This window comes from Lissotriton helveticus, chromosome 10 (genome assembly GCF_964261635.1).
Source record: "Lissotriton helveticus chromosome 10, aLisHel1.1, whole genome shotgun sequence".
Classification (NCBI taxonomy): Eukaryota; Metazoa; Chordata; class Amphibia; order Caudata; family Salamandridae; genus Lissotriton; species Lissotriton helveticus.
In genome coordinates, this window is record NC_136071.1 from 8,361,340 (window position 1) to 8,382,762 (window position 21,423).

Genomic DNA, 21,423 nt, shown 5'->3' on the forward strand with positions numbered 1-21,423 from the left:
TTCCCACGCAGGCCTTTCCCACGCAGGCCTTTCCCACTCATGCCTTTCCCACTCATGCCTTTCCCGCGCAGGCCTTTCCCACTCATGCCTTTCCCGCGCAGGCCTTTCCCACTCATGCCTTTCCCGCGCAGGCCTTTCCCACTCATGCCTTTCCCACGCATGCCTTTCCCACGCATGCCTTTCCCACGCATGCCTTTCCCACGCAGGCCTTTCCCACGCATGCCTTTCCCACGCATGCCTTTCCCACGCAGGCCTTTCCCACGCATGCCTTTCCCACGCATGCCTTTCCCACTCATGCCTTTCCCACTCATGCCTTTCCCACTCATGCCTTTCCCACTCATGCCTTTCCCACGCAGGCCTTTCCCGCGCAGGCCTTTCCCACTCATGCCTTTCCCACTCATGCCTTTCCCACTCATGCCTTTCCCACGCAGGCCTTTCCCACTCATGCCTTTCCCACTCATGCCTTTCCCACGCATGCCTTTCCCACGCAGGCCTTTCCCACTCATGCCTTTCCCACCTATGCCTTTCCCACGCATGCCTTTCCCATGCATGCCTTTCCCATGCATGCCTTTCCCATGCATGCCTTTCCCACGCATGCCTTTCCCACGCATGCCTTTCCCACGCAGGCCTTTCCCACTCATGCCTTTCCCACGCATGCCTTTCCCACGCATGCCTTTCCCACGCATGCCTTTCCCACGCATGCCTTTCCCACGCAGGCCTTTCCCGCGCAGGCCTTTCCCACGCAGGCCTTTCCCACGCAGGCCTTTCCCGCGCATGCCTTTCCCGCGCATGCCTTTCCCACGCATGCCTTTCCCGCGCATGCCTTTCCCGCGCATGCCTTTCCCGCGCATGCCTTTCCCGCGCATGCCTTTCCCGCGCATGCCTTTCCCACGCATGCCTTTCCCGCGCATGCCTTTCCCGCGCAGGCCTTTCCCGCGCAGGCCTTTCCCACGCAGGCCTTTCCCACGCATGCCTTTCCCACCAATGCCGTTACTACGCATGCCTTTCCCACGCATGCCTTTCCCACGCAGGCCTTTACCATGCATGCCTTTACAACGCATGCCTTTCCCACGCAGGCCTTTCCCACGCATGCCTTTCCCACGCATGCCTTTCCCACGCAGGCCTTTCCCACGCATGCCTTTCCCACGCATGCCTTTACCACGCATGCCTTTCCCGCGCAGGCCTTTCCCACTCATGCCTTTCCCGCGCAGGCCTTTCCCACTCATGCCTTTCCCGCGCAGGCCTTTCCCACTCATGCCTTTCCCACTCATGCCTTTCCCACGCATGCCTTTCCCACTCAGGCCTTTCCCACGCATGCCTTTCCCACGCATGCCTTTCCCACGCATGCCTTTCCCACGCATGCCTTTCCCACGCAGGCCTTTCCCACGCAGGCCTTTCCCACGCAGGCCTTTCCCACGCAGGCCTTTCCCACGCAGGCCTTTCCCACGCAGGCCTTTCCCGCGCAGGCCTTTCCCACTCATGCCTTTCCCACGCAGGCCTTTCCCACTCATGCCTTTCCCACGCAGGCCTTTCCCACGCAGGCCTTTCCCACTCATTCCTTTCCCACGCAGGCCTTTCCCACGCAGGCCTTTCCCACGCAGGCCTCTCCCACGCATGCCTTTCCCACGCATGCCTTTCCCACGCATGCCTTTCCCACTCATGCCTTTCCCACGCAGGCCTTTCCCACTCATGCCTTTCCCACGCATGCCTTTCCCACGCAGGCCTTTCCCACGCAGGCCTTTCCCACTCATGCCTTTCCCACTCATGCCTTTCCCACTCATGCCTTTCCCACGCAGGCCTTTCCCACTCATGCCTTTCCCACGCAGGCCTTTCCCACTCATGCCTTTCCCGCGCATGCCTTTCCCACTCATGCCTTTCCCGCGCATGCCTTTCCCGCGCAGGCCTTTTCCACGCAGGCCTTTTCCACGCATGCCTTTACCACGCAGGCCTTTACCCTGCAGGCATTACAATGCTTTGGCATTTACAACGCTTTTTAATACCACACAGGGCTTTACCACAAATAATTTAACAATGCAATGCACTGTTTTTGTCCGATATAAATTTCATTTTATTGGGGGAATATACATATATATATTGATGCTTTCTTTTTCCGAGCCCCCGCCCCCTTGTTTGTTTTTGTTTGCCTTTTTTTGAGGGTAACCCCTCAAACCTCAAATCTTTTCAAACCCCTAACTTAACTTTATTTCTTCCCTCATTGAATGCAAAAAATCACTTACCTCCCTTTACCTCTTCCTACCTCAGAACTCTAAACATCTCTTAACTGTTTATACCCATAACCCCTAAAAACTATTTTCTCCCTTTAACTAGACCCACCACTGAACCCTAAAAACCCCTTACCTCCCTGTACCACTACCCTCCCTTACCACCCTCAACCCTTACCCATCTCATAACTCTTTTTTGTTTTTAAATGAAATAATAACTATGACAAATAAAATGATTCTAACCTGCATGCTAAAGTACCACGTTGTAAAGTATTATTATTAACAAAAGTATTGTAAAGTATTAATAAAAGGGCTTGCATGTTGCTTACATGTTACTTCCCTGTGCTGTGCTTGACTGCGTGGTAACGTCCTGTGGGGTGAAGACTGCATACCTAGGTTTCACCTGCTACTTTCTGCCCCTCTTTACCGCCCCAAGGGACATAATATGTGGCAGGGATGACTGCTGAAGTGAATAGTAGCGCTTTGACCAATAGAACTTAAAGTTGACCTCTGAAGAGCAGAGCTTGAACACCCCTCTGGCGGAGGAACCGTTGCAGTAAATAATGGCTGTCTGCGTCAACGCAGCTTTCAGTGCTAATGGTATCCGTGGCTTGATAACCATCTACTTCCACCATCGGGTAGTCCAGAGTAGAAACCAGAACTTGTGAGGTGAACGCCTGGCAAAGAAGTATCTAAAATGTTATCATGTTTGACCAAATATTGCTGTTGAGCATTAGCTGCTCTCTGCAAACACTTTGCTGTTGTGGGTATCAGTGATGTATAAAGTTTCTTAGTCTCCAGAGTGAACCTGGTCATTTTTAGGTTTCGCCTACACGGCGCTTGTGCCATGCTTGCATAATCTCTTGTAGCTGGAAAAAACAAAACTTAAAGGGGCTTAGAGCCCGCCCATTACTTATCTTTACTTGCATTGGTTGGCTGCCACGTCACTCTTGTTTCCTTTCTTCCTGTTGGTCGGCGCCTCCTGCCTATAGCTTCCTGCGTGACTTCATATCTTCACCCTTGTTGTGGAGCTTGGACCAAGTACTGCTTCCTGCGGCCTGTATACTTTCACCGGCCTTGCTCTTGTGACAATATAATATATATATATCGCTCCAAGTGTACCAAAGGGTCTCGGGTCACTCACAGGCGGGTGCTTCTATGCGCTGGTACTCTCGTTCAAATCAAGGCTCAAACTCCGTCCCCAATCGTAGAACAAAATACAGCACTCCGTGAGTGAAAGGCAAGGTTTCTTTGTTTCGCCGTTAGCAGTGTGAAACAGACGCGTTTTGGACGCAAGTCCTTCGTCAGTGTTTACGTAAACACCGGCGAAGGACTTGCTTCCGAAACGCGTATGTGCCTCTTCGACACATGCCCCTTCCACATTCGCCGCGGGCCTGTCCATCCCACCACATCGCTTATGACCCTGCATGCCCCTTCCCCACCCGTCACTAGTTGCCTCCCTCCTCCCCCTCCCCCCCTATCTCCATCATTACTAGTTTTTCATAGCACAAAGCCCAATAGAAGGACCTGGAGTGCTTTGCATGAGCGCCAGTTACATTACAGAAGGACGTATTCATTGTTACAGGCTCTGGGAGGTTAAATGATTTGCCCAGGATCACAGGATGTTGCGCCGGCGCTGAGACTCAGACCTGATTCCCCAGCTCCAAAGTCCTCAGCTCATGATTCCGTCTAGCTACACAATGACACGCTGGTAACCGCTATGAGCATTTGTTCATGGATATAAACTACATATTAAGTATAGGGAAAAAAAAAACATTTTTACTTGTTTGTGTGTGCATCGCTTAAATAAGAAAAAACATGCTATGATGTGGTCATATTGCTTTGTTTAGTTTTTTTTTTAAGCTCGCACCGCTGTGCAGCATTAAAAAAAAAACATTGACAAGGCCAATAGATCTTGCGTAGGCAAAACGTATTGGCTTTGCCAATGCTTGATAGTCATGGAGTCCCCATGTCATGCTTAGCAGAATTCCCTGTTTTTGAGAGCATCAGTCATGTTTTGAGACAGTGGTGGTGACGTGTCAAATCATGAGGCAGACAAGGGATCACTCTTGACCGCAAGCAATGACTTCTGGGTAACGGAGCCAAGCTCGCCTCACTCCTGATGGATAACATTAATTGCGGTGTCCTGGGGCAGTGGAGGAAGCTGCAGTCCTCTTACATTAAGCAGTGTGTATATTGATGGGATTATCCTTGTCTGCAAAGAGATTGGTGGATCTCACCGGTCATAGCTGGGAGTTTATTGGCCAGGTCCCAAATACCAGCAAGATTCTGATGATCATTTGAACTCTACCTGATCTGCTCAAAGTAATCTTAAGATTTAGTCATGCTATATTTCCAAAGTAATAATCCTTCTGAAAGGAACTGTAGGATGTTCTCTGATCGCAGACCTGGCTCCAGGGGCACCTCAAAGTTGGTCTTCTTTTGATCTCAGCCAGGACCAGAGTAAAGAGTTTGTTGATGGCTTTAAGAACTGGTAGTGGTGCAGGTGTGTCCAGTTTCCACCATGAAGCATGTATTCCGCGAGTGCCACAGTTGAGCCCGAGTGCTGTGTGTTTACAGCCGTGAAGATCAGGTGTGCGTGGAGTGTCACTCAGAGCAGGGGTTCCCTGAGGGGTGCAGGTGGTCATTGAGTGACCGGTCGTGACAGCGTGTCCTGAGTGCTGCATCCTTCAAGTAGATCTTACCTGCTGTCCTTACCAGGTGTAAACAAAGACCTGCTTGAATGAAGTGATGCTGCGAGACAGTTGTGTCCAAACTCTGCCAGCTGTTGACTGCTGTTTCTCCTGTTCTTTTCCCAGAGATGGCCCATCTGGGCTTCCAACTGATGCTGTGCCGGGCAGACGACGAGGACTTGATCAAGGTACGAGATGGGTTATCACACGGAGAAGGGATTTAATTGTAGGTGGGAAAATTGAACACGAAACCTTCTCCTGGTCGAATATTTTGACTTTTTGGAAGTAGTTTAATGCAGTGTCCTCTGAAAATAACTAATCCCTGATCTAACCTCTGACCAGGAGCTTGCATCCCTTCCACCTGTGCTTTCCCCCTCTTTGCCTTTTACATTTTAGGAGCATCTTTCTGTATTTATCTAGGGATGTTTCTCTTTCCACTTTTGTGGTTGTTACACATCATATTTTTTTTGAAGTGCATAGTGCAGGTTTCCTTTTACTGTATAACGCCTCTTACACACTTCTTGTCATTGCACTAACAGGTAATTCCAGAAGACTGCTAAACAAATAAAATGCAAAATCTCCTTGTCCATGCCTCCTGTTTCTGAAAAGAATTCTGTGCTGACTCTGCAATTCAGCTCATACATGCCCAGTTCCGAAGAGCTGCTGGGAAGGCCGGTCACCCTCTCATAGCTGTCCTACGGGCGGTGTCATTTCGAATGAACTCTCAATAAATCACTTAAAACATTGACACTTCCTCGGAAGTAAGCACATTTCAGTGTGATTACCAGCGCTGAGGATTTGCACGCCTCATGCTTTTTTTTTTTTTTTTTAAATAATTATGGGTTGTGGGTAGCTCAGCTGTACTTTGAGTCATAAACTGATACACCTATTCTATAGTGTCACCCATATACAGGTGGGTGGCAGTATTTGCTTTATGAACCAGGGCTCCATACATACACTTTTCAACCAAATGCACCTTTGGCAAAGCAATCTTGAAACTCCCCTAATGAGAAAAAAAACATATAAGCTTCTAGCATCAGTCCCAACCACGAAATTTGATCTTTCTTGCTCATTCACTCACTTTATTTTTGTGCTAACTGTAAACATGTTTTGTTCACTTTATAATGCGTATTAACAATATTTTGTCCCCGAGCAGCCATAGCCTAGCATTCAGAAACAATCATATCAGTTTTTTCAGTCCAAATAATCCTCCAGATTTAGTTATTCACAAAATAGTTTCTTTGTTTTCTTATGTAGAGATTTGAGGCAACGTATTCTCAAGTGATGATCCTGTGTAGTTGATATCATCAGATGTAGCCAAGCAGCCGACACGTGTTTCGTCTTGGGGATAGATCACCCCTCGACTTAATCAGGGCATAAGCAGTTCTTTAGTAATCTCATCACCACAGTACAGGAAAACCTGTGTGCGGTCACATGTAATAATGGTCTAATAGGTGAAGTATATTCCGTTCTTATTTGCAGCAATCCATATTCTATAATGTTGTAGCAGCCAAATTCTTAAAATGGACTAATTATGTTTGGCGTTGACGATGGCGGGAGTACTCTCCGGGACTTGATTCAAGAATCTAAATGCCTTTATACCGCTGGACCGGGGATAATTAGTCCATTTTAAGAATGAAAATTAGGAGCGGTGCTTGTTGCAGAGGTCATGGGAGGGAGTGAGTGACGTCTGTGGCTTCACTGTGGGGCTTGGTGAATTGCTGGATGATTTTGAAGAGTTCCTTTGAGTTGCTGGAGTTGGTCAGGATTTTGTTCCGGATGAAGGTCTGCTTTGTGGATGTTATGCATTGGTGGTAGTATGTCATGGCGTTCTTGTAGGTGATCAGGTCCTCCGTTGTTTTGCTGTTTCATCATCGTTTTTCGAGACGCCTGCAGGAGCGTCTGGCTTCTTGGAGGTGGGAGGTGAACCAGGTGGCCTTCAAGAGGCTTTGTCTTTCGGTGGTGCGAAGGGGTGCGAGTTGGTCTCCGCAATTGGTGATCGAGTGGTGTAGTTTCTTGGCTGCAGAGTTGGCGTTGGTCGAGGTGGGGGGGTTCGCGGCCTAGGGTGCAGTTGAGGTGCTCCTCTGTGACCTTGCTCCAGTTATCCAGTATTCTGGGTGTCTTTCATAGATTCACATGCCTGAATCATTCCCCATCGTCGAGATGGGAGTCCCCGGTATATAGAAAAGTAATACATAGAGAAAAGTAGGCCTAAGGGCCTTGCCTTAGTAGCCTATCTATGTCCTTTTGTAAAAAGGACCAAATTCTAGAAGGTAGCCAATCAGCTACCACCTCTCTCTAGAACCTTCCTGTCAGGAGCCTCAGTCTCTCAGATTTTCTACCGCACGTTGTGCTAGGGAGTCTCCACCTGAGTTCTCCTCAGGTTTTACTAGTTTTATCTCTTTTCCTCACAGAATTTGGATATTTCTTTCAAAACTCAACTATGGCTGACCAGCAGAAGAAGGGTCTCTTCAGGGCTTGCTCTTCTTGTGGTAAGAAGAGGCTCCACGTCGAGGACAAGCATGAAACCTGTCTGTACTGTCTTTATCCTGACCATTCTCTTAAAGAGTGTAGAATTTGTAGAACCTTTTCTACAAAAACACTGAAAGACAGGGAAGGTCGACTGCTGATCTGGTTGAACAGACTTAAACCAGAGACAACTTGGAGTCTTCAGAGGACGGTGAGATGGCTTCAGTTTCCTCTAAAATATCCTTGAAGAGGCCAAGGGTTACTTCCCCTAGCCCTACAGACGTTCCTCCTAAAAAGACTACAAGAAAGTCTTCAGAGGAAACATCTACAACGTCTGACAAGGAGGTTCCTGCCTTCAGGAAGCCTGCTCAGTCGTCGTCGACGGGCTCGTCGATGCTACCATCAGCGCTGAAGAAAACCGTCTCTACTGTCTATATCTCCACATCGACGACGACGGTATCGACGACGACGGCATCGTCCGCATTTTCATCGACGACGACGACTACTCCATCGTCGACGGCAGGTAAGCCGCTGTCGTCGATTGTTCTCATTAAGAAGCACTCGACGTTGATCAAAATCCCACCGTCGACGACGACATCAACGTCGACGACGAAACCAAAACCGTTGACGCCTGCGCCGTTGACGAAGACATCGACGACGGTAAAAACATCGTCGACGACGAAGACACCGTCGGCGAGCGCACCGTCGACAGCGAAGGCACCGTCGACAAGCACGCCAGCAATGACGACGAAGCCACCGACGACGAGCACACCGTCGATGAAGGTACTGTCGACGAGAGTACCGTCGACGAAATCACCATTGCCAATCGACACCCAGTCGACGACGACACCGTCGACGACCGCGTCGACGACGCCACCACCAAAAACGCTCTGGAAACAATCAGGCTTGATTTCCACACAGCCGTTGACGATGGCACCAGCAAAAAAGAGCAAAATACCCCTTACACCGGATATAACCTCTCCAAGCAGGGTGCACAAATCACCACCAGCTTGTTTGCTACAAGGTGAGGACTCTGACGACGATCAATACGATCAGGCCACCAGCCCATCAGATCTCATAGTCAAGTGCCAAAGCACTGATGATGAAGGCGACGACGTGGTTTATACAGAAGAGTCTGTGCATACACAGGTTCAAACGCATGTCACACCGATGGTATGCCTCCCGGTGTCTATAGTCTCAGACCTTCAATTCCTGATGCAAGACTATAAACAACGCTTCCCTGACTCGTCCTCAGCCCCATCAACGGAGAAGACTCCACCTGCTCCAGGGCATACCACATCCTCAAAACCTAGACCATCACCTTTGGTGGTCCGTCCAGAAAGGGAACAAGTTCACCATGTCCCGTCTTCAGGCGACGAGGACGAAGGGCCAGAAGAAGGGGAGATACGGGACGACCAGTCAGACCACAGGGACGATGAGGACTACATCGCTCCTTCCCCAGCCACACCTGAGCCCACTACATCAGATTCGCCGCCAGTGGATATTGGCGGTTTCCACAATTTGGTGGAGAGAGCTGCCACAAGATTCCATATGACTATGGAATCCCACGAAACAGACTGTTTCTTGTACGATTTTAAAGACCCTGTCAAGAAAACCTCCAGATCAATTCCCATCATTGAACACATTTGGGAACAAGGAAAACAACTGATGCAGACACCGGCCTCGGTCTCCGCTGTGGTACCAAGGCTAGACAAAAAATATAAGGCACCGTCGACAGCTCCAGCTTGCCTTAATGGGCACCCTAAACCAGATTCCTTGGTTACCCAAGCAGCCCAAAAGAACTCTAGGAATCCATCATCCCCTTTGTCAGCTCCGCCAGACAAGGAGGGTAGGAAACTAGACGGAATTGGCAAACGATTCTCTACTACATCTGCCATGACCGTTAAGGTAGCTAATGCCATCGCGCTGCTCGGCCCTTACAACAGACAACTGTGGGAGGATATTGCACCATACCTCACAGAACTACCTGATGATCTCAAGGAGGAAGTCCAATCTCTCCTTAAAGAAGGCCAAGCATCGGCATCAGAGCTCATTGACTGTGCTGTAGACGTGGCAATGACCGGCTTCAGACAGCTGGCGGGAGCCGCGGTCTTGAGAAGACAAGGCTGGCTGAAGGCAACATCCTTCCGTCAGGAAGTCCAAACAAAGGCCCTCGATATGCCTTATGACGGGCAGCACCTCTTTGGGGATAAGATCGACGAGGCCTTACAAGCCATCAAAAAGGATACAGATACGGCACGAGCCCTAGGCACATTGCAATTTAAAACCCAGTCCTTTCGAGGGAGCAGGGGCAGAGGGCAGCCCTCTTACAGAGGATCGTACCAAAGCAAATCCTCTTACCCTTATAGCCAAGGCCGATTGCAGTACCAACAGCGACAACAGCCACAGGGCCGCCAGACCTCTTACGGAAGGTCTAACTACAGGGGAAAAACCCAGAGAAAGGCCACTGGCGGACGCCAATGACCGTTTCCTCCAGCCAGTCCATCTACCATCTCGTTCTTTCAAACTTGGAGGAAAATTAACACACTTCCTCCACAATTGGAGATTAATAACTACAGATCGATGGGTACTCCAATTAATCCAATTTGGTCACTCACTGGAATTCCACTCGATTCCCCCAACAACTCCTCCTCGCCCACTACCACACAGGCATGTACGCTTACTCCTTCAAGAGGTATCTTCCATGTTGAAGAAAGGAGCAATAGAACGAGTCCCTTCAACTCAAAAAGGGAAGGGATTCTATTCCCGCTTCTTTCTCATACGAAAGAAGGTGAAGAAATGGAGGCCCATTCTAGACCTCAGGGCACTCAATACATTCTTGAAGAGTCAATCGTTCCGCATGGTGACTATCCAAGAGATCTTAGGGTCGCTGGAGGAGGGGGACTTCATGACGTCTTTAGACCTGCAAGACGCTTATTACCACATCCCTATCCACAAACGCCACAGGAAATTCCTCAGATTCGCAGCCGCAGGTCAGCACTTCCAGTTCTGCGTCCTCCCATTTGGCCCCAAATCAGCACCTCGAATTTTCACCAAGTGCCTCTCCCCTGTGGCAGCTTTCCTACGACTACATGGACACCAGGTCTTCCCTTACCTGGACGACTGGCTGGTGAAAGCACCTTCTTTGACAGACGCAGCCGAGTCCTTCCAACGCCTGTCTCAATCTTTTCCAGCACCTGGGTTTGACACTCAATTACCAAAAATCTGCCTTACAACCTTCCCGAATTCTCACCTTTCTCGGGGCAACCTTGAATACAAAATGCTCCAAGGCATTCCCATCACACGAAAGGACACGCAAACTTATCTCGCTGGCTACCGCAGTCGCCTCGAAGGCATCCCTACGGGTCCGCACTTTCAAGTCCCTCCTAGGGATGATGTCCTCGTGTATCCTGCTTGTCCCACACTGCCGGCTCAAAATGCGCCCTCTGCAGGAGGCATTGACCAGACAGTGGACCCAGTGCACGGGCTCTTTCGAGGATCACATCGTCATCACTCAGCAGATCACAAAAGCCTTGCTATGGTGGACGTTGCCCAGGAACCTCTCACAAGGTCTACCATTCCTGCTGCCTGCAACTCCACACGTCATAACTACGGATGCCTCCCTTGAGGGATGGGGAGCGGTCCTCCAAGAATTGCAGATCAGTGGCAAATGGACGGACCAGGAACGACAGCTCCACATCAACCTCCTCGAACTAAGAGAAGTCTTTCTATCTCTACAAGCCTTCCTCCCGCGCATCAGGAACTCCGCAGTGCTTGTCAGAACCGACAACACCACAACAATGCATTACCTGAGCAAGCAGGGAGGAACACGTTCGCTGACACTATCTCGCGAATCGCAAAAAAATTGGAACAGGCTGGTACTCCAGAATATCACTCTAACAGCGGAGTATGTCCCAGGCAAGGACAACCTCATAGCAGACGCTCTGAGCAGACGGAGATCGCTGTCCTACGAGTGGGAACTCGACCAAACCGTGCTGAACCACGTCTTTTCAGAATGGGGAAGACCGCAGATGGACCTCTTTGCCACCAGGGAGAACGCCAAATGCCGCAACTTCGCAAGTTGGCATCCCCAATCGCGCTCCCTCGGAAATGCATTTTCCATCGCCTGGCGCAGCGTGTTTACGTACGCATTTCCGCCATTTCCCCTGATCCCAAGAGTCCTTCGGAAAATGAAAACGGAACACTGCACCCTAATTCTGATTGCACCGTTCTGGCCGAGGCAGCACTGGTTCACGGACCTCCATCGCCTTTCAGTCCAACCCCCAATCCGTCTAAGCCAACATCCGTCTCTTCTCACGATGTCCAAAGGCCAAGTACTTCATCCGAACCTGAACTCACTCAGATTATCGGCATGGCTCCTGAGTACAGAGATTTCCACCAACTAGACATTCCGCAGGAGTGCAAGGATGTTCTCGCAAAAGCAAGAGCAGATAGCACAAATAAGACCTATTCCTTAAAATGGAAACGCTTTTGCATCTGGTGTAGGGACAAAGGTCTCCATCCATTTCGAGTTACCCCTGAACAGTTGCTTCCATACCTCTTACAACTGGCTCAATCAGGTCTTGCGCATGCTTCTATCAGAGTGCACTTAGCAGCAATCTCCCGGTTTACAAGAACTTCAAAAGGACCCTCTCTCTGGTCCCACAGGTTAATAAAACAATTCCTTAAAGGGCTCTACAGATCCTTTCCTCGTCCAAGGAGAGCTCCACCATCATGGCATCTCAACGTGGTGCTCAACCAGCTGATGAAGCACCCCTTTGAGCCCATCCACAGGGCTGATATCAAATACATCTCCTGGAAAACAGCCCTCCTACTTGCTCTGACCTCAGCCAGGAGGGTCAGCGAACTACAGGCTCTTTCTATACAAGATCCTTTCATGCAGTTCAAGGAAAATAGAGTGATTTTAAGAACTAATCCTCGATTTATTCCTAAGGTCCCGTCGGACTTCCACCTTAATGAGCCCCTGGTCCTCCGTTCATTTTTCCCAAATCCCAGCACTGCAGCGGAAAAATCCCTGCACTCTCTGGATCTAAAGAGGTGTCTCAAGTTTTACCTAGACAAAACAAAGCACTTCAGAAAGACTAATCAGCTTTTCATCGCCTTCAGCAGACCTAGAAAAGGCATGCCACTTTCCAAACAAAGTATCTCACGATGGATATCTTCTGCAATTGCCTTTTGCCACGACAAGGCCGGACGGCCATTACAGTCCAAAGTGAGAGCTCACTCTACAAGAGCTGTGTCCACATCAACGGCGCTATTTGCTGGAGTGCCGATACTGGACATTTGCAGGGCGGCGACCTGGAAGTCGCCGCATACCTTCACCAGGCACTACTGCCTGGATACGGAACTGATGCAGGATGCAGCTGTGGGCCAGGCTGTGCTTCACCACCTATTCCAGTGAGGTGAGCCTTCCTCCTTCCCACCGTCCTTCACTGGTATGCACATTTACTTACTTACTTCTTGTTACTTGTTGATGGTTCTTAGTCGCATGATATGTATTATCTCAGACTGCTTATGCTGTTCCATCAGAAATGTGCATAATGTATTGCTCGCTACTCTGATTCAGGCATGTGAATCTATGAAAGACACCCATAATACTGGATAAGAAATGCGTTACTTACCTGTAACAGCAGTTATCCAGTATTGGTGTCATTCATAGATTCACATGCAACCCTCCCGCCTCCCCTGGAAGGTCTCACCTCTCTCTAACATGTATTACGCCTACCTAGCTTGGTGCGTACGAAAATCTGAGAGACTGAGGCTCCTGACAGGAAGGTTCTAGAAGGAGGTGGTAGCTGATTGGCTACCTTCTGGAATTTGGTCCTTTTTTCCCAAAGGACATAGATAGGCTACTAAGACAAGGCCCTTAGGCCTACTTTTCTCTATGTATGTCTATAGGACATTACTTTTCTATATACCGGGGACTCCCATCTCGACGACGGGGAATGATTCAGGCATGTGAATCTATGAAAGACACCAATACTGGATAACTGCTGTTACAGGTAAGTAACGCATTTCTTCCTTTGTGGAGGGTGAGGGGTGGGTTTGAGAGCGGTGGCGGTGTTGAAAGAGAAGTGTATGCAGTGGTGGTCCGTCCAGAGGGGCTGTGTGGTGTGGCTGAAGCGGATGTTGTTCCCACCTGCGAAGGTCATTAAGGCCAAGTAGTGGTTGGACAGCTGCGGAAGAGCTAGAGCAAATTGAACTTCAAGAGCGTCAGGCAGGAAAAAGGTAACTTTCTAAGATTAACCTTTTCCTAAATATTTATTAAAAAAACAATGTTACCATTAGAATGGATTTTTAATAAATATTAAAAGTAGTGGTTGAATCATTTTTCTAGCTGGTCCCAAACTTGAGATATCGGAATTAATGTTTTAACTTGTACTCTTGTTTTTTCTTATTGGAAAGCCAGAGCCTTTCCTTGGTGAATATAGCTATTGGGACCATGTCACTGTAGGGACATGGTAACATTAAATTTCTACATCTCCTCTTTTTAATACCACGCACCCTACCTTGTGTGCTACAAGGCCTACATAGACGTGACTTATCAATATTTAAAAGGGAGGTCTTTCCATGTCATAAACGGTCCTGAAATGGCACAGCATGGCAAACGGCTTCCTGTCTCTGGAGGATGCATTTGGCATCGGTGCCATGACGCAAACTAAATTTCCCATGAATCCGCTGAACTCTCACGTTGTTTGATATGGCGGCCGTTGGGTACAAATGTACTCCTAATCCAGTGTCTCCTTGCTAGGCAGACGAGATTGGCTCAATGTCAATAGGCCTTTCTCCACCTGCACGTAGTTGCTAAAGACAGACAACGTTCCTCATAGTCTTGCAGCGGCCCACCACTGTGACACCTGTCAGCGTCTGATACATGAAGCTACTGTAGAGCAGCCATTTTGCTTTAACAAGACCTGTCAACAGTCAAACTTCAACCTCCATGGAACAGCGATTTGCCTCCACTGCATTAATCCAGGCACCTTTGCGTACTGTTCAGTAGAGATTCGTCTCCAGGCGGATGTAGCATTCACGTACTGTGAGTCCATCTAGGTACAATGGGATTTTCTCTTCCATGACGGAGCTATTTGCCAATATTCGATCTGTTGACAATGACGACATTTACTCACTGTGGAGCCGCTATACTCCTCTTTCATGTTGTCGATGAAGAGATCGCCCATGGCTGGCTTCTTTTTACCGAAAATCCATTTACAACAGACTTCACATGAGCCACGGAACCAGCAACCCAACCCGAGAGTTCGACTGCAGCCTTTGATTGTGTTTGATGGATTTCCTCCTCCAAGAAATGAAATGTTCTTTATAGGTTTTAGATGGAGTTTGGAAGGGTTGCTCTTTCGATAATTTGATACTTAACACCCAGAACCATTTTTCTTCTGATGTAGCAATTATGTATGCACCTCTGAAAATTGTGTATGGTACAAAATCTAGGCCCATAGAAGCCTCATGTCTTGCCACAGGACAATGGTCAATGTAGCCGTGACAATACCACTCCTGGTGGGACGCGGGCTTGGTCCTCACACATGCTGCCATAATGTACGCTTGTGAGAGGACCGGAGTCACCAAAACAAGCTGATGACCCCTACGTGTTTCCTCTACCACTCATGAGAATTCCACCTCGAACACAGATTAAATGACTGATGTATGTTGCACAAATCCTTTTTTTAATACTTCTAAAAATATATGGATAGAGATGAAGCATCGGCCTCTGACAAATAGTTTCTACTTCGTTAACCATAACATATTGAGAAATGTATTTGCTTTGTGCCCTTCAGCTATTTGTGTGTATTTTATGTGCCTGCCAGGACCCCTCCCTTGTCCAGAGGCAAAAATGGCTGGATTGTGGCAGCACCAAGTTTAATTCACACACGTTCATGCAAAGACCCTCATTCATTATTTCTTATGATGTTGGCTGAATACGTGGTTCAATGATGTTAAAGTCCCAGGAGCTGTGTGTATTGACCTACAGTGGGTGGTGTCACAGAGCCGGTCATCCCAGGATATTGTTCTCCTCCAGCAGAGCTTCAAGTCCTGTTCTCTCCAGGGTCCATTGCATTGTTTCTGGCCAAATGGTTGTTTTGACTTTGGACTTTCTGGGGCTACTGTCCTGGGACCAATAATGGCATTTGCAGTGGGCTACCACCCCTGCCAGAGTGGGGGGGGCTTACTGCAGATCTGGCTGAGTCTGTCTCAAGCCAACCAAGGTCCAAGGCTGGCGCTCGCCCTCTTTCGGACCATACATTGTAGTCTTGGGTCTACACCCAGCTCTTATCCTTCGAGTCTCTATTAGGACAGATCCCGCCATGTTACAGTGCTCAGTTCAGACATAAACCTAGAGGATTCTCATCTCTTTTCCTCTCTGCTTCCACCAGGGCCTCGCCAGTCCTCAGCGGCAGTTGTCCTTCATGACAGAATTACTGGATGTGATCAGCAGCCCTCAATGTGCCAACGGAGACTCCCTTTCTGGCAGGTAAGTGGTATCAGGAGCTAAGGCTACTGGCGAGACCCATGGCATACTTGCCTGAAATGACTCCCCTTTCCTTTCCTCTGTAATTGCTGAAACTCTGTTCATATTCAGGTTACATCCATGCCTTCTCTTCCAGCACAGCTCACCTTTAAGGACAAGAACCTTCCCTCTAGCCCAGCCCAGAAGAACAGCTCCCATGTTTGTTGTGGACATTGCCTCCACCACAGTCCAAGGGGGCAAGCCCTCATTGTCAGCCCAGGGACACATTACAACACTTTCCTTCCTTCCTTTCCAGCCAATAGAAACATCGCTTTCTTCCCAGCCCTGCAGGACGTTTCCGCCTTGTAAGCCCTTGGTCACATTGCTCCCTTCCAAGCTCATGGACTTTGTTAGTCAACCATTGATAGTTTGATCCGTAGGTGAGATGGGGTGAAGGATTTAAATACCCCCTCAAGGTAGAAAGCGATGTGTACGTCTGCATTCACTTCATAGGATATGCTGAAGGCCAAGACGAGTTTGGAAGGGATTGCACTGAGTTTGTTTCTGGCCATTTATACATCATACGATGTAGGGGGCAGTGTAGATCACCGTCCCCTCTCCTTATCTGAGCTGGAGAAGGAGAATGGTCATAGTGGACCCTTGTGTTCCCTCTAATAAAATTCTGAAACCCTTTGACAAGTGGGTGAGCCCTCGGCTACCAGTGCCCGTGTTTCTGCTTGAGTGAGTTTCCACAGCGTTGAAGGCCCCACTGAGTTCTGGTAACATTAGGATGGTTGTTTGTCCTGGATCCTGCAGCCTCCGCAGACCTTCCTGCATGGGTGACACGACCGACTGTGCCGAGCTTAGGGCGGTCATTGCATTTGTGATATTCATGGAGTTTGCAGCGGTCACGGTGAGTGGACGGTTTCAGAAGCACCCCTTGTTCCTGTGACTATTGCAGTCAGGGGGCATTGATGGCTGTCTGCTTGTGCTCAGGCAGGATAATGATTCTGTTTTGCAGAGATGTGACCTTGGAAGCTAAGGTTTCTGAGCCCCGTTCCTGAGTTGGGGCCTTTTGCCAGTGGTGGGTTTCAGTGCCCGTTAAAGCGATGTGGAAAGTGCTAATACGTGCTTGTATGAAGAACATGGAAACAGGCAAGTGGCCTTGACTCTGGATGGTGCTAGGATATTCTCTTGTTCACCGGATGTTTTCAAGAGCGGATTGTACTGGTGCAGTAAGAAAAGTTTGGAGTAGAGCATCAGATGGGCACAATGTTCTGCACGTTTGCTGCTTTACCATTTACAGTCAGCTTCTCACCTTCCTAGGTAGTCTTTTCTCCTGCTTGTCCTGGGTGGGGGTGGCATCGCCAACCTTTGAAGCCCTCCATCACTCTCTTTCCTCCTGCTTGTCCTGGGTGGGGGTGGCATTGCCAGCCTTTGAAGCCCTCCATCACTCTCTTTTCTGCTTTTCACCTTCCTAGGTTGTCTTTTCTCCAGCTTGTCCTGGGTGGGGGTGGCATTGCTAACCTGTGAAGCCCTCCATCACTCTCTTTTCTCCCGCTTGTCCTGGGTGAGTGTGGCATTGCCAACCTTTGAAGCCCTCCATCACTCTCTTTTCTCCCGCCAGTGTTGAGGAGTCCATCCTGAGCCGTGTCCAAGGCACCGAGGACCTCCTGAAAGAGATCTTTTCCAGCTCACACTTCCAGTCGGTGCGGAATCCTGAGTGTAATCCGTGGCCTTCGGACATCAAGCCGCTGCTGCTCGGAGAGGACCCCTCCAAAAAAAGGTGTGTGCGCCCATTCCGGCTGGGGAAATGTGCCCCTTCGGTTTGCGTCTGTACAGTGGTCATCTCTTTGCAGTCTCACAGGGGCAGCGTGGGTGATTTCCCTCTGATGGTGTGGGCCCTGAATGCATCTTGTAGGATCTGGGGGGTGGGCGTGGGGGGGGGGGGGGCAAGGGGGAGAGGGAGAGAGGGAGACTCTCTCTCTGTCTGTCTCTGAAGGTGAACATGCACTTGTGATGGTCCATTGCACAGATGTCAAAAGCCTCAGTGCCGGGTTGCGTGCTCGTGTGCACCCCCTGCCAAAGGATGCCAGGTTGTAAAGGCTTCTGTCCCACCCATGATCATAGTTGGACATGCTGCGTTTCGAAACCTCACCACCTTCTTCTCCTTGTGGGCCTGGGCACTCACTGCCCCTAACAATCAGGATACGCTGAAAGGTTCCTGCCAGCAGCTGCCGCCTTCGTTTCAAATCCACCCCGTGGGTCTCTCCGAAATCTCATATTTGCTGAACAACATTACACTGATCAGGGAGTTCCCATCTGCTGCACACCAAAAATGTAAATGTAAATGTAATTTGCACTTGCATAGCGCCTATCACCCAGGGGCCTCTAAGCGCTGTACGAATACCGCTGAGGAACCCTTCCTTGCCTTTCCCTGTGAAGTGCCCACTTCTGGGCACCCCCAAGGTGAAACCAGGCATCCCAGCGCTGTTGGGGCCGTTGTGGAGATTAAGCAAGCTATTGCCCAGAGTCACAGAGTGGGACCCATGATTGGAATAGGCACCGAGGCGAGAATTATCAGGTCCAAGGAAATTGAGTCCAAGAGCCGCCGAGGCGGGAATCGAACCCTGGTCCCGGGCCAGACCTCTACATCAGGGTCTGCCGCTCTAACCATTGAGCCACACTTCTCCACAAAATATGGTGCCATTTTTTGTGTGCAAATTTCTGTTGTATTGTGGCGTCCGGCACCATCGTGAACATGCATTCTGAAGCTGAGCACGGCGTCTGGATACAAATAAAGTTCACATGAGCGCACGACTCGGATGACATCATACCACTACACCGGTGTTTCCGTACCGTTCCTGGGCCGATTACATTAGTGATAAGGTGGGTGTGCATAACCCTGCGCCCACCCCACATTGACCCTGGTGCTAAAGACCAGTCCAGCTGAGCCAACAGGAAGCGTTGCTGCCTCTTGTTCGGCCACTAAACAACACACCCAGAAAATGCTCCAACCATCCCGCAGACCTATTACATCTCTAGTCGAATCCGCCCCCCCAGCCTTGAACCCTAAAACAGGCCACCAGCCCTGAAAGCCCCCGCCTCCCACTGCTGAACCCTAAAACTGGACCCACAGCACTGAAAACACCCCTGCCCCCAGCCCTGAGCTCTAACCCCACTTCCAAAGCAACCCCCCTCCAAGCCCGAGCCCTAAAAACTGCTCCTTCCCAAGCACTAAAACCCATACCTACCCCAACGCCCCACACCCCTGAACCCTAAAGCCTGCTCCCCAGCCCTAAAAAAAAAACCCGCCCGAGCCATAAAACCGGCCCCCAGCCCTGAAAACACCCCAGTGATATAAATTCATGAAGTCTTGCTGCTTGAACGAAGGAGTGGTGGCTGCCAATCACTCCTGAGTAGAAGGAACTCCCAAGAGATTCACAACAGGTCCCCGAGCTCTCTTCATCCGGTCATCCAAAAGAAACCACGGTACTGGAAGTTTCGGGAATCAGCATTTCTTTTTCCACTCTAGCCTTTTCTCATTCTAGACCACACATTACACTACACCCGTATTATCTTATACCGGAGCGTCCAACTCCTCCGTGAAGACGCGTCTGGCGTTTATAATACACGCTCAACACCACTACCATGAATCTTGGGGCAGATTTCATGATTTCGTATAACCGGCAGTGCATACAGAATAAATCTCGCCTTTGAAATTTTAATTGCACACTCACTAAGAAGACCTGATGAAGTCAATGACGAAACACACATTGGCTAGAATGGAGACAAGCATTGGCAAAGACAATAGGTCTTGCCTATGCGGGAGTGTGGGAAGCTGGCTCTTTATATAATGGACCAAAACCAGCTGCACCGTGTGAAGAGTGCAGACAAACCTCTCTTGGTTTACAGAGGCACAAAGGATAATCCAAATGCCCTCCTTCGTGATAGTGTGGGCATCCGTTACGCTTATCAGAGGGCAGTGCTAAGCATTCGTTGTTCTCGCAGCGGCAATACATTAGACACACAAGAATAAATCCGAGACCAATTTAGAAAACTTTGTAATGAAGTAAGTACTTTTGCTGTTATGAGTTTTTACAGATAAGTAAATAGTTAAATTCCTCTGTACGCAGCAATGCTTCCCTATGGGAGAAAAGGCATTTGTTGCCTACAGTTATTTGCAGTCGGTTTCTGGGGGTCTCCTTCAGACTTGGGGTCCTAGTGGGCAAAGGTCCAAAGAAACACCGGCAGTTACTCGTTACCTGCCCAGGGACATCTGGGGCAGAGGTGCTGGTTGGGTTGGTACGTGTGGCCGCTTCTCTGGATAGAAGAAGAGGCCACATTTGGAAACCGGATGCAGAAGGGGCCTTGGAGACAGTTTGTCGATACCTGGGCTGGGGCGCTTGAATGTAGAGTAGAAATGTCTGCTGGGCTCTGTGCACGCGAGAACCTTGCGGTTGTCGGTCTTCGCTGGTTGAGGGTGCAAAATCGGGACAGCTGGGCCAGTCTGGAAGGGGGTCATTAGGACATAAAGTCCTACGGTCTGACTCCATTTTTAAGTTGGGCCACAATCCATCTTAGGTAATGGAAGTCGCCATCTTCTCAAGTTTAGATAACGGGAGTTGCCATTTTCCTCAAATTCTACACAATCATCAACATGTCGGCATTTGACGCAAATGTCGTCTGCATCTATCTTTCCAAGAATGGTGAAAGTGTCAAGTCCTTCAGATTTAGACGTCAGCAAAACCCCCAGTGCGTCAGTCTGGGGCAGGTGCCTTCATCAAGGTCACATAACAACCATAAGCCAAGTAACATTGAACTATTTTTCACCATTGTAGCGCATCCACTGATGTACATGATTATGCCAAAACATTCTCAGGGTGACATTGCAAATTCCATTTTAGATAAGATGCAATATATAAGGACTACCACTTGACCACTTAGGAGAGAAAACTTCACGCACGTCACAGACACAGATCCAGATGAGCTCGGCACCCGATTCCATCGCGACCGAAGAAGCCTCGAGCCGGACTCCCTGGGGCTCTGCGAAGCATTCCATCTGCCTTCACAAACTGGTTCTAGGATTGTGTTCTTGTGCTTGAAACAGCTGACCAGCTAATCCAAACAGAGAACACACCCTGTTGTCCTGGTATGCGCACCACCTCCTAATCTCAGGTTTATTATTTATTCATCTGATAGAACTGGCATAGCGCTTAGAGATAGTACAGTGAGGGTGTAAGGGCTATAAATTGTGAAGTTATAGCTTGACCCTGTTTTCACTGTTATTGAAAAGCGTAGCTGCTTTTTTAAACCTCTCCTGTGATGCCAACAATATAATTTAATTATTTATTTATTTATTCGTTTATTTTTTAAACTTGTAAAGCGCGCAAATGCCCAGAGGCGTCTGGGCGCTATGTGCATTAGATCCCGGCATTTTAAAATAACTATTTTAAATAAACATGTTACAATACATATTCCGTTTGTAGTGATCTTGCGTGTGTACATCATGAATGAACGATCGTCTGGATTACCAGTGCTCCCTGCCAGTAACCCA

General features: G+C 49.1%; 1 protein-coding gene across 2 annotated transcripts in view; it reads left to right on the forward strand.

Annotated features, from left to right (window-relative positions):
- The window catches only part of LOC144785740 (HAUS augmin-like complex subunit 7), an 82,717-nt gene that overhangs the window by 24,628 nt on the left and 36,666 nt on the right, over nucleotides 1-21,423 (forward strand). Inside the window, exons 4-6 of one of the 2 annotated variants that reach the window (XM_078664534.1) lie at nucleotides 5,042-5,103; nucleotides 15,793-15,890; nucleotides 17,494-17,652. In XM_078664534.1, coding sequence (XP_078520660.1) covers nucleotides 5,042-5,103; nucleotides 15,793-15,890; nucleotides 17,494-17,652 — 319 coding nt within the window. The remainder of the gene's footprint in view (nucleotides 1-5,041; nucleotides 5,104-15,792; nucleotides 15,891-17,493; nucleotides 17,653-21,423) is intronic. The other variant, XM_078664535.1, reaches the window with a different exon arrangement.